At 41.7% G+C, this 14243-nt stretch overlaps 1 protein-coding gene across 1 annotated transcript in view; it reads right to left on the reverse strand.

Annotated features, from left to right (window-relative positions):
• The window catches only part of LOC146968250 (muscle M-line assembly protein unc-89-like), a 201842-nt gene that overhangs the window by 57850 nt on the left and 129749 nt on the right, over positions 1-14243 (reverse strand). Inside the window, exon 3 of the mRNA XM_085760481.1 lies at positions 333-431. Coding sequence (XP_085616607.1) covers positions 333-431 — 99 coding nt within the window. The remainder of the gene's footprint in view (positions 1-332; positions 432-14243) is intronic.

The raw sequence follows: 14243 nt of genomic DNA on the forward strand, positions 1-14243 counted from the left end.
TGCAGTTCATACAGTTCATACTAACACAAATGCAGCCAGAGACAAACAAACACTCTCACCTGTGACCTCCAGATACACTCTTCTGACTCTCAGTAAGTCTCCGTTCTTGTTGTAGACTCTGCAGTAGTATTCTCCTGTGTCTTTAGGTTTGGGCTCTTTCAGCGTCAGTCTGAAGTCTCCAGTCTTCATCAGGTCTTTCTTCATCTCTGTTCGTCCTCTGTAACACTCGTCCTGCTCAGGCTGATCAGAACTGTTCTGATACACATGGAGCTTTCTGCTGTGTATGTCCACCCACTCCACTGTGACGTCTTTAGACAGGCCACCTCTGGTACAACAGATACGACACATCCTCATCTTCACCCACCACCTGTCAGTCCACTTGAAGGGCAGCAGGACAGACTCCTTCCCCTCCTTCACCTGCACCTGTTGGACTGAGAGACAACAAACACATGATGATGTCATCACACAGCAGCAGAACGTATGGAACGTGACACACACACACACACACACACACACACACACACACACACACACACACACACACACACAGTCTCTCTCTCACCTCTTCCTCCGTCCAACTTCATATACCAATATAAACCTACAGCAGCTCCAACCAGGACAACCAGGAAAACACCCAGGACAACTACAGGAATCACCCAGGGAGGAGTAGGACGTTCTGTAGTCGACACAAACAACATGACATGGAATTATTACAATCAATACAATCACACATTCAGACAACACAACTCTGACCTCTGACCTGTACCTACAGCTCTGACCTCTGACCTGTATCTACAGCTCTGACCTCTGACCTGTACCTACAGCTCTGACCTCTGACCTGTATCTACAGCTCTGACCTCTGACCTGTACCTACAGCTCTGACCTCTGACCTGTATCTACAGCTCTGACCTCTGACCTGTATCTACAGCTCTGACCTGTACCTACAGCTCTGACCTCTGACCTGTATCTACAGCTCTGACCTCTGACCTGTACCTACAGCTCTGACCTCTGACCTGTATCTACAGCTCTGACCTCTGACCTGTATCTACAGCTCTGACCTCTGACCTGTATCTACAGCTCTGACCTGTATCTACAGCTCTGACCTCTGACCTGTATCTACAGCTCTGACCTCTGACCTGTATCTACAGCTCTGACCTCTGACCTGTATCTACAGCTCTGACCTGTACCTACAGCTCTGACCTCTGACCTGTATCTACAGCTCTGACCTCTGACCTGTATCTACAGCTCTGACCTGTACCTACAGCTCTGACCTCTGACCTGTATCTACAGCTCTGACCTCTGACCTGTATCTACAGCTCTGACCTGTACCTACAGCTCTGACCTTTGACCTCTGACCTGTATCTACAGCTCTGACCTCTGACCTGTATCTACAGCTCTGACCTGTACCTACAGCTCTGACCTCTGACCTGTACCTACAGCTCTGACCTCTGACCTGTACCTACAGCTCTGACCTTTGACCTCTGACCTGTATCTACAGCTCTGACCTGTACCTACAGCTCTGACCTCTGACCTGTATCTACAGCTCTGACCTCTGACCTGTACCTACAGCTCTGACCTCTGACCTGTACCTACAGCTCTGACCTCTGACCTGTATCTACAGCTCTGACCTGTGACCTGTACCTACAGCTCTGACCTTTGACCTCTGACCTGTATCTACAGCTCTGACCTCTGACCTGTATCTACAGCTCTGACCTCTGACCTGTACCTACAGCTCTGACCTTTGACCTCTGACCTGTACCTACAGCTCTGACCTTTGACCTCTGACCTGTACCTACAGCTCTGACCTTTGACCTCTGACCTGTATCTACAGCTCTTACTTGTGACCTTCAGGTGAACTTCCTGACGGCTCTTATCCAGCCCCGCCTCTCTGTAGATGCAGGTGTAGGTGTCACTGTCTCTGGTGGTGGGTTTCTTCAGAGTCAGACTGAGGACTCCAGTCGTCAGAGAGTCGGTTCTCAGGGACGTCCGTCCTCTGTAGTCCTGGTTCTGGTCATCCAGTTTGTCTTCACTCTGAACACGTAGATGAACGATCTTGTCTGAGAGGCGTTCAACGCTCCACAACACAGAGTTGAACTGAGGATCAGTGACAGTGACCTGACAGGGCAGCAGCACAGACTCCTCCCCTTCATACACCTCCACCTCTACACCCAAGGCATGCTGGGAAACTGAGGACACAAAGAAACAGACAGAGACACAGTGAGTGTGGATCCAGACCTGACAGAGGTGGACTCCTCCCCTTCATCACTGATAAGTCTGACATTACGTCATGTCCGGTTGCAGCAGGTGAAGCACGAAAGCCGAGCTCCACAAACATTTCGAAAATTTTGATCTAATTCTTGCGATATGAGACAAGATTGAAGTGAGACAAGACGGAAAAGTAAAGCAACAAAGGTGACATGAAGTGGCTCGATGACGAGAGGAAAAAAGAACAAAGGGAATGAGAATCCAATTGATCAGACCAGTTCATTGGAGAACGCACCTGTGTCTAATCAGAGCCCTCAGGTAACAATGGCAGCATTCGAAAATAGTTTAAGTGAAAATAAGAGTGAAATGCTGATTTCAATGAGAGCTATCATACGGGAGGAGATAAATCGCGCTGTTTCTTTAGGGCCCAAGCGACGACAAGTGTCGGCGAAGGAGGACGAACAGCCTACCGCCGAAGACAAATTGAATATTAACTATAACATAATCATTGAAATAAAGAGAAACTGAGCAGGATTCCCTTGGCAATCTTGTGTTAATGACAGTTAAGCCACATACACACGTCGTAACACCGTAGCCGCTCGAGCCCCACTAGCTGTCTGGTGCTAGCAAGTTAGCACGTCTCTCTCAGCAGCAGCAGCAGCAGCAGCAGTCAGGACCGCAAACAAAAATAAATGCAGTCCGATGAAGCACTCGAGCTGCGGATAGACACCCGGTTGATACTGATAACTAAAACCCCGACTGGACCCCACTTTGGGAGATCTGTCATCTCCTCTGGTTGCGCTGTGCTCAACCGGAAATACTGCAGTGCTTCAGCAGAGCGAACTAACCAATCAGGTATTAGGAATCCGCCCACTGACTTTGATGGGTGAGATTGACAGATAAAATAAATTCATGATGCGCTGCAACACAGGACCATGAAATAATTAATTAAATAGTGAAATAATTAAATATGTTGTTTTTTTTACATAAAAATGAATTGGTATTTAATAAGACATGTATGTATTTAATTCCAATTTTAATTAATTAATGACACTTTTAAGTAATTATTTAATGGTGTATTTATTTATTTCATTTTGGCACTTTCAGTCCTCCATAGACCTTAAGGTGTGGTTTAGCACCTGTAAAAAACTCCATCTTGAAAAATATTGAAATGGGTGTCATATGACTCAGAATTTATACCATCACTTCTAGAAAAGCGATTCAGGCAGTGGACACACAATGGTATTACCGCCTACTGCACTATAGTTGATAAGGATGGCCTACATTCTTTCACCCACATCTGTAAATCATATAGACTGGGAAGAGAGGATATGTTCAGATATTTCCAGGTCAGAGACTACTTCAACAAGGAAATCAAACTGACAGATAACAAGGATGCCAATCTGATCAGTATATTTATCGATGCATATAATGCTAAAGACAGTAAACATTTAATTTCACAAATTTATAAAAGATTACAAAACTCCAAGAACCATTCTACTGTCCAGGTTAAGCAAAAATGGGAGGCGGAGTCTGGCCTGGAGATAACCGAGGATGATTGGAAATCTGTTTGGGCAGGTCAAGCTAAAACCACCAACTCCAGAGCTTGGCGAGAATTCTGCTGGAAGAATATAATACAAATTTTTGTCACTCCTAAATTGAAATTTAAACAGCAGGGTTTCCAGGGACAGGATAAATGCTGGAGACAATGTGGCCAGACAATGGCCGACCACTTCCATATAGTCTGGGCTTGCCCTCTTATCCAACCATATTGGCAAGAACTTGCTGGAGAAATTCAGTCAATCCTTGGTTTAAAAGTTGACTTTTCTTTCATCACGTTATACCTTTTAGTTTAGTTTATTTAGATCCCCATTAGCTTTTGCCACGCAGCAGCTATTACTATTACCTGGGTAAATTCCCAGTTGGACTTATGGCTCAGGACAACTATCTTTACAAAGTGCTTTTGGCTGCAAGCAAAAAGGTCATTATACGGAAATGGCTGCAGAAAAATTTGCCATCAAAGAATAACTGGATCACCATTGTCAACGAAATACAGTGCATGGAAAAACTGACCTTTGTCCTAAGACTACGAGCTGAACAGTTTACCAAGTTCTGGGAAAAGTGGACTTCATATTCTCTAATGTGTAACTCATTATCTGTGTGAATGATAACCCCATTTGCTCTAATGTATGCCCTATGTCAACCTTGTCAACTTGTCTGTTCTATATGATTTTGTTTTTTCTTTGTTTTATGTTTCATTGTTTGTCCTTTATTGTTGAAAAAAGAATTGAAAACTTAATAAAAAGAAAGTTTCAAAAGAATAAAAATGAATATAAACTTGTTAGGGCCACGGGCCATCGCACCGGGCACTACTGTTATTGTGTGGATTTTTTTCTTACTTATTATTATTTTTCCGACTTCCGGACGACTAGATACTAGTCCTGCAAGACATATCATATATCAAAACGTGCGTCTTGATCGGGATCGGTGTGCTATTACTTTTCTCAACAGTTTACGAATTTTTCGCGACGTAAGTCCAGAAAAGAGCCCAGAAAAACTCCAGATTTTTTTTATCTTTCCACACTCGGCCAGGCCACAATTTACACTCTACACACATGATTTTTTCGGAATTTGTAAGACAAACTTGTTCCGTCTCTCATCATGTGCTCAAAATATCAGAGAGACTTACAGAATTTACAGAATCAGCCTCTAAGTGCGGCCACGTCTGTCTCTGCTCCTCATTGACTCCAATACAGGTGGCTGCCGGGTCCTAGTTCTGTTTAGGTCCGCCTATTGCGCACCACCAGCGCATTGCTTTTCTGTTAGGGGGTGCTCCCTTAGCCTTGCCTCAAGAGGCTAGCCCGCAAGGCAGTGGGGCTATTTACCCATAGCTGGGGCAGTGGTTGATGGGCGCCAGGGCGTGTCCACTCTAAGGTGGGCCTGCACACCGCATCTCTGGGGCCCACTGCTGCTCCGAGATCCCCTGTAGTTTAGCCTGGGGCCACGGGGCACCCAGTTACCGTGTGTGACCGCGAGGAGGTATTACAGGAGTCTTGGTGGTGGAGAGGCTTTGTACTGGCAGGAGAGACTTAAGCACTCGGCTCATGAAAACAGAAAGTGGCAAGCAGGAAGCAGCATGCAGCATGCAGCAGGCACTAACTACAGGCACTTCTACATTACCGCACTAGACGCTTCACACGCACCCTGTGTACAACACACACACACACACACACACAGTTAACCTAATGTGGTTACAGCTCCTCCATATCAGTGCTTATAGAAAGATGATCATGTGTCTGTCTGATCAGCTCTGTCTTGACCTTAAGATCGTGGGTTTGATTCCCATGTTGACAGAGATGGCAACACCGGCAGTAGCCCCGTGGCCCTTTCAAAATTTCCCCAGAGGAAATTTTCTAGTTTTCTTTACAATATTTGAGGTCTCTTGTTATTTTGATCAGTTGTAATTTTTGGGAGAAATTGTTTTCAGTAGTTTATAGAATGAAACACAAACGTTGATTTTACTCAAACACACACCTATTGTTTCCCATACATAGACCTATGTGTGTGTATGCACAAATTGACTCTGCTTTTTTTTTTTCCCATCAACGCAAGATCGTTCCGTTAATTCATCTCCACGTAGTGCTCTTTCGCTGTGTTCACACACACACACAGACAGAAAGAGAAGAGAGAGAGAGAGACAGAGACAGAGAGCATGCCAGTGGTGGTGCGCGGTAAAAACGAAACTTATCAACCAGCAGTGTTTGCATTAATTAACGAGTCTGTGGCGGCCCGTCTCTCTCGCGCGCGCTGGTGCACACACACACACAAACACAGGCACATGGGCAGGTCGCGCTGTAACGGCAATAAAAAAAAGCACCTTGCTTCGTTTCTGGCTCGCCCACTAGCTCGCCTCGGCTCAAATTACAATGCGGCGACTTCACCGCTGCCGGCGGCGCAAACTGCAAGTACCGGTCTCATCTAAATTGAAATCTTTATTGTCCACTGCCGTGGAAACTCATCTTTGGCCTCATACAAGATAAAAACAGACATGGTGGTCATTCACAATAGGATACACAAAAACACACAAGAGCTTCCCGCACCTTTCCCGTCTGTTAAGAAGCATAAAAAGATCCAGGTGAATAAATAAATAAATGAATAAATAAGAGTAAAATAGGTAGTCAATAATGAAGGAAAAAAAAAACAGCTCTCAATATCAAAGTCACCTGATCCTGATTGATTCGTTAATTTGGTTTAATTTGGTTTAGCAAGACAATTGATGTAGGTACAAAGGATTTCTTAAAAATGTTTCTTGTTGATACAGGGACCCTGAATCTCCTTCCTGATGGGAGTCTTTCAAATGCATGATTTAGAGGATGTAAAGGATCCTGGGCTATCTGTGAGGCTTTCCTCCTAGTCTGAGTCGTGTAGATTTCTCCTAGCTGCCTCTGGGGGTTCAGTATGATTTTGCTAGCTGTGTTTATAATTTTTGTAAGTTTACTTTTGCTTTTGGCCCCCAGGTTCCCATACCAACATGTGATGTTGTATGAGATTATGCTTTCCAGCAGACTGGTGTAGACCGTCTTCAGCACTTTCCTACTGACCTCAAAACTGTTAAGTCTCCTTAAGAGAAACAGTCTCTGGGTTGCTTTCTTGAAAATATGGTCAGTGTGTTCAATAAAATTCTAATTTCTATCTAAGATGATACCAAGATGTTTAAAACTACTGACTATCTCAACATCTTGGCCTCCTATTTTAACTGGCTGACATGTAAGTTGTCCAGCCCTGGCCCTCACAACAAGTTCTTTGGTCTTAGTGGAAGTCTAAGCTCAGTATAGTACCGTTTTAGGTAACACTTTACAATAAGGTACACAAAATTAGAGTAGTTTATTAGGAACTAATGAAGAACTAATGAGGAACTAATGAGTAGTTAGTGAGGAATTGAGGTACACAAAATTACCTTAGTTACTGAGGAACTAAGGTACAAAAAGGAACTAATGAGTAGTTACTGAGGAACTACTGATTAATTAACTATTAGTTAATGGTCAGTTCTTCAGGAACCCCTGATCAAATTTCAGAGGAGTAGTTAATGAGGAACTAATGAGGAACTATTAATGATCAGTTCTTCATTAACTCATGATCAAATTTCATAGAAAGTTAATCACAACTTGATGATTAGTGAACTAGTTACTTCATCAGTACAGAATCATTACTCAATAACCTGTCCAGTAGTTAACCTTTATGACCTAAAGTGACACATAATGAGTGGTTTTTCGTTTCTTCATCTTCATCTTTACATTAGTAGTTCCTTAAAAAAATCACAGACAGCAGGATTCTTGAGAAGATTTATTCATTAATTTCAGACCACATACACATCAATATGACCATCCATGTTGCCTTTGAAATAAATATGATAGTTTGTCACATGTTTGGTAGGCTAAATGAATGTATCATGGGGCTGTGTAGTATTGTATATTGATCACACCGTGGTTCACAGTAAAGTTGTTTGAGGTGCACAAAATTTAGAGTAGTTATTTACTATGAAACAAATTTGGAATGAATGAGGAACTCACTATTAGTTAATGGTGAGTTATTCAGTAACTCCTAATCAAATTACTGAGGAACTAACTATTACTTAATCATTAGTTACCCTTTTTGTGTACTTTATAGTAAAGTGAGACATCAGAATGAGTAGGTAATGAGTACTGAATCATTATTTAATCATTAGTTACCCTTTTTGTGTACCTTAAGGTAAAGTGAGACATCAAAATGAGTAGGTAATGAGTACTGAATCATTACTTAATCATTAGTTACCCTTTTTGTGTACCTTAAGGTAAAGTGAGACATCAGAATGAGTAGTTAATGAGTACTGAATCATTACTTAATCGTTAGTTACCCTTTTCGTGTACCTTATAGTAAAGTGAGACATCAAAGTGAGTAGGTAATAAGTACTGAATCATTACCTAGTCATTAGTTACTATTTTTGTGTAAGGTACACAAACATTACAGTAGTTACTGATGAACTATTGAGGAACCAAAATAATAATTTGCCTCCATGTGCACCAAAATAACTTTTGTCTTCACAGGCACCAAAATAAGATTTTCCCTGCACAGGTACACCAAAATAACATTTTTTTGTGTCCACACACAAGAAAATTACATAGAATGTAAAAAAAAAAAAAAAAAAGAGAGAGAGAGAAAGAAAAGAAAAGTAAAGAAAAACCTCTGTAGCTTTCTTGTTTTAATAATAGCCTAATAAAAAATAACAAGTGTGTAGTGTTCCCAGCTAAATGATGGTCACAAATGATGAAACTGATGATTCACATTCCTTTATTCCATGGACCGTATTCAATTGCAGACACACCGTAAGAGCTATGAGAAGAAGAAAATAAAATACAGTTACCTTTCCTTTTACTTAAATGAAATTATTTTTAACTGCTTTTATCACATAAACAATCATGTAAGTTGACTCCCTTTTTATCTATTTTAATCAAAAGACGATATCCAAATGGAGTGCTGTATTACCATGAAATAAATATTTTTAACCGTTTGTTTTTAATCCTATAAACTGTTTTTAACCTTACCAGACCTCACATCAAACAGACAAAATATGTCCTGTTGCATTAATAAAACAACCAACGAGTTAGCTTAGCTCCATCTCACTTACAGACTGACACAGCAGCTCGGCCAATGCTAATAGCTACCGCTAACCACAACATGTTCCATACGAGACTATCAACGGCGACCAAACTCGAGCCGGACATAAATATAGCATGAAAAGGTAACAAAAACAAACCTTGTGCCCCTTATTAGCCAGGTGCTAGGGCGTTTCATGTAAGTTAGGCACACTTTTAGCATTGAAGACACTCTGGCCTTGCAGTGCAGACACACTTTTCCTACTGCCGGTAAAATCCGAAGCACCGGAAGTTAATGAGGTCTCGGCGAGGAGCTTTCAAAATAAAAGCACTGAATATAACGTCTGCTTAATATAAAAGAAATAAAGCCCTGACCTTGACTAATAATCTAATAAAAATCATAAACTAAATAAATGAACATAAAAACAACAAAGTAATGTTCTTATCATATTAAAGGTCATTTACGAAAAAGAAAAAAAAGTCATTTACAAAGTGTCATTTGTCTTTTATTTTGGAAACGAGATCATCATTTCCTGTGCACCTTTACTGTTAGGAGCAGTGAATTCACTTGGCACAAGAGAAGCAATGGACCATGCAGGGAAAAGCAAAAGAAAGAAAATTCCATTTCGCCGATATCTCGAGGACGAGGGTGTGACCGTACAGTGATAAGTATATTTGAATGGTATCTGTCTTTTTTTTGTGTAAGATGACTCCTCAAATTTGACTATGCTAACTTTCTCCAAAGTGAATGTAGCCTTCTAAAACATAGCATAGCATCGATGCTATGGTTGGTTAATAGAATGTAGCATCGATGCTACACTTGCACATGTTGTACAAAACATTAAATAACTTATGAACCATTTATAATAAAGACCTGTTTAACTGCATCCATGACTTTTTTTTTTAAAGCAAGTAAGCTACAAAGGTTTTTTTGTTGTTGTTGTTGTTTTACATTCTATGTAATTTTTGTGCACATGGAGGCAAATGATTAGGGGTAACTAACGATTAAGTAATGATTCAGTACTCATTACCTACTCATTTTGATGTCTCACTTTACCTTAAGGTACACAAAAAGGGTAAATAATGATTCAGTACTCATTACCTACTCATTTTGATGTCTCACTTTACCTTAAGGTACACAAAAAGGGTAAATAATGATTCAGTACTCATTACCTACTCATTTTGATGTCTCACTTTACTATAAGGTACACAAAAAGGGTAAGTAATGATTCAGTAATGATTCAGTACTCATTACCTACTCATTCTGATGTCTCACTTTACTATAAGGTACACAAAAAGGGTAAGTAATGATTCAGTAATGATTCAGTACTCATTACCTACTCATTCTGATGTCTCACTTTACCTTAAAGGGACAACGAGGAGTTTCTAATCGGTTATAAAAAAGTCTCACGTTAAATTGGATGAATCTCCGCTACCCACACTTATTTTGTTACTATTAGTGGTGGCGGAGATGCTGGTCGAGCCGACCAGCGTTTTTTACTTTCAGTTTCGCAACGAGTCATGAGAATAACGTAGCTGAATCGCCGTTTATGGTCGGAACTACGGTGGTATGTGAACCTCTTTGAACCTCTGACTTTAATTATTGATGAATGAAAACATGAGTCTGTCTTGCGCCGGTCAAAAGAATTTTACGGTGTGCGCGGAGGCTCATAAATGTAGTGTGAAAACGCTTCGCTTTTCCAAAACTCCTCGTTGTCCCTTTAAGGTACACAAAAAGGGTAACTAATGATTAAGTAATAGTTAGTTCCTCAGTAATTTGATTAAGAGTTACTGAATAACTCACCATTAACTAATAGTGAGTTCCTCATTCATTCCAAATTTGTTTCATAGTAAATAACTACTCTAAATGTTGTGCACCTCAAACAACGTTACTGTGAACCACGGTGTGATCAATATACAGTAGCCTACTTTACACACAGCCCCATGATACATTCATTTAGCCTACCAAACATGTGACAAACATCATATTTATTTCAAAGGCAACATGGATGGTCATATTGATGTGTATGTGGTCTGAAATTAATGAATCAAATCTTCTCAAGAATCCTGCTGTCTGTGATTTTTTTAAGGAACTACTAATGTAAAGATGAAGATGAAGAAATGAAAAACCACTCATTATGTGTCACTTCAGGTCATAAAGGTTAACTACTGGACATGTTATTGAGTAATGATTCTGTACTGATGAAGTAACTAGTTCACTAATCATCAAGTTGTGATTAACTTTCTGTGAAATTGGATCATGAGTTAATGAAGAACTGATCATTAATAGTTCCTCATTAGTTCCTCATTAACTACTCCTCTGAAATTTGATCAGGGGTTCCTGAAGAACTGACCATTAACTAATAGTTCAGTAATCAGTAGTTCCTCAGTAGCTACTCTAATTTTGTGTAGCTTAGTTCCTCAGTAACTAAGGTAATTTTGTGTACCTCAATTCCTCACTAACTACTCATTAGTTCCTCATTAGTTCTTCATTAGTTCCTAATTAACTACTCTAATTTTGTGTACCTTATTGTAAAGTGTTACCCCATTTTAAATACCTCAGTACCCCGGTACCAATTTGGTACCGGTATACCGAACAACCCTACTTGATGGTGTTGTGTGTTGTGCGGCATGCTGCCACCTAGGCTCCTGGCGTGCATACAACATTGAATTACACAGACTTTTGCGTCACCGTATGCACGCAGATTTCCACCCCAAAAACGCTTGTCTAAACGCGGAATAAAAAGTGAAGATGCAACGCCACTTTTGCATTTTCTGTTCGGATCGTTTCTGTATCGTAGCCCGAGTGTCCTGGGACCCCACTAACTGGGATGGTTCCCAAAAACTTAAAACACAAACAGCCCCACCCAGAATATTCCCCAGCAGCCTCCACAATTCACAACAGGACACAGACAGAAACCAGTCAGTAAACACACAAACTTTAAACTGACTGATTCAGTTTTGCCTCCACAAAGACTTAATGTCTAAGATCATCAGCTGATAAAACTAAAATACCCGCACGCACGCGCGCGCGCACACACACACACACACACACACACACACACACACACACACGCACGCACACACACACACACACACACACACACACACACACACACACACACACACACAGAGTCTGAACAGAGTTAAATCGCTATAACGGTTCTAACGGCAGGAACCCGCCCAAACATGGCGCGCACAGGCAAGGCAAGGCAAGGCAATTTTATTAGTATAGCCCGTTTTTACCACCAGTTTGTCTCAAAGGGCTTTACATCCCATCATAACAACATCCTCTGTCCTTAGACCTTCACATCCACTGAGGAAAAACTCCATGGAAAACCCTTTTAACAGGGGAAACCAGGAGAAAGCTCAGGGTGAGCAACAGAGGAGGGATCATCACCCAGGACGGACAGACGTGCAATAGATGTTGTTACAGACAAGAAAACAGCCAGTGTGTGTGTGTGTGTTCTTACCGTACAGCAGTGTCACTAACGCCACTAACAGCTTCATGTTGTCTGAACACCGAGCTCTCTCCGCTGCAGCTGCTCCGTCCTCTTCCTCCGTCAGACTGACTCTGGTCTGCACTCGGAGTGACGCAGATACTCACTTTACTTTCGGTTTCTACAGGAAGTCACTAAGACACCCTTTCACAATAAGAGCGTCTTTTACTCACTGAATTACTGACACCAAGAGACAAGCTGACTCCCAGCCTGGTCAGATGCGTACATGAACTGATGATCTGGATGCAGTGGCGAAAGTACCATTAATGCAAGTAATGCCATTGCATTAGGGCCCGTGGCTAACAAAGGCCCGTGGTGAACTCTGGTAAAAATTAAATTAAAAAAAATAAAATTATCAATTGGTAGTAGCCTACTGTATTAAATCATCTTGGCTTTTACATCATTACTGTAATTAGGGCCACGGGCCATCGCACCGGGCACTGGTCCCAACAGCTATGAAATAGCTGCAGGGACCATATTGTGTGGATTTTTTCCCACTTATTATTCTTCGTCCTCTTCCGGACTATTTTCGATTCGCTACTAGTCCTGCAACTCGAAGAGAGTATATCAAAACGTGCGGTTTGATCGGGATCGGTGTGCTATTACTTTTCTCAACAATTTATGAATTTTTCGCGACGTAAGTCACGAAAAACTGCACAAAATTTTGCATTGAAGTCAATGGGACGGGCGAACAAAAAAGAGCGAAAAAGACCAATCATTGGAGTTTAACAAACGTCTACTGCTCAGGCATACTTTCACCTAGAGACTCCATTTAAACTTTAAACAGTAGACACAAGTCTTGTGTATTGTCGTATTACTCCACGTTTTGATAGGTCATATAGTTTTTGATCAATCCCTGATCAATGACCATGATCATTTTTGGAGAAATTATGAAATTATAATGGGGCGTTCACACCGGACGCGATAGACGCGAATACAATCGCGTCAGACGCTTCATTTGCGCCTCTATCGCCGTGGTAACCTCTTTGATCCTCAGGACAGGGCTCGTTAACTTCATAAACAATCCACCTGGCGCTCGTTTAAATGTTTATAAACACAGACACAGCTAAATCAGACTGACACAGAATGCAGCTCATAACATGTGTCAAGTCAGTCACACACACACACACACACACACAGTTAACCTAATGTGGTTACAGCTCCTCCATATCAGTGCTTATAGAAAGATGATCATGTGTCTGTCTGATCAGTTCTGTCTTGACCTTAAGATCGTGGGTTTGATTCCCATGTTGACAGAGATGGTAAAACCGGCAGTAGCCACGTGGCCCATTCAAAATTTGTGACGTCACATGCAGGTCACAGGGGAAAGTAATCGTACCCCGATTGCTCCAAACGCGCTGACAACAGTGACCAAGTCTTGATAAACACACCGGATCCCCGCTGGTTTACAGTATCCTCCTCCTACCGGAGCTTCATTAAAAATAAAATAAAAAGTGCTCCTGCAGCGGAGTTTCCTCTGCTGCAGCTGAACAGCTGACATGTGGTCAAGACCTAGGTAACCTACAGACCTGTCACTGCCTCAGTGCATTTCAGAGCTGTCTGTCCTCAGACTGTCCTGACCTGTCCCTGAACATCACACAGAGACAACATGGAGCTGCCTGTGTGATTGGTTACTGAGTTTATTAATGTTTACATCAGGCTGAGTTCAACCAATCAGTTTATGCTACTGTGATTTAAAGTAACATTGCAGAGTTTTTCGGCCTTAAAATAATGTTTCCAGACTCACTGCAATGGTAGAAAAATGGTTAATAGGATGAATGGTGCTGCCGCCGCAGCCTGAGCCGGGTCGCATTGGCTGGAGAGACGTGGTGGGTAAAAGCGAAACTTACGGTTCTCTTCCGGTCGTCGTCGCCGTTGTCGCCCCCGCTCCCCCTCCTCTCCCCCG

This window comes from Trachurus japonicus, chromosome 18 (assembly GCF_045865225.1).
Source record: "Trachurus japonicus isolate A0001 chromosome 18, Traja_1.0".
Classification (NCBI taxonomy): Eukaryota; Metazoa; Chordata; class Actinopteri; order Carangiformes; family Carangidae; genus Trachurus; species Trachurus japonicus.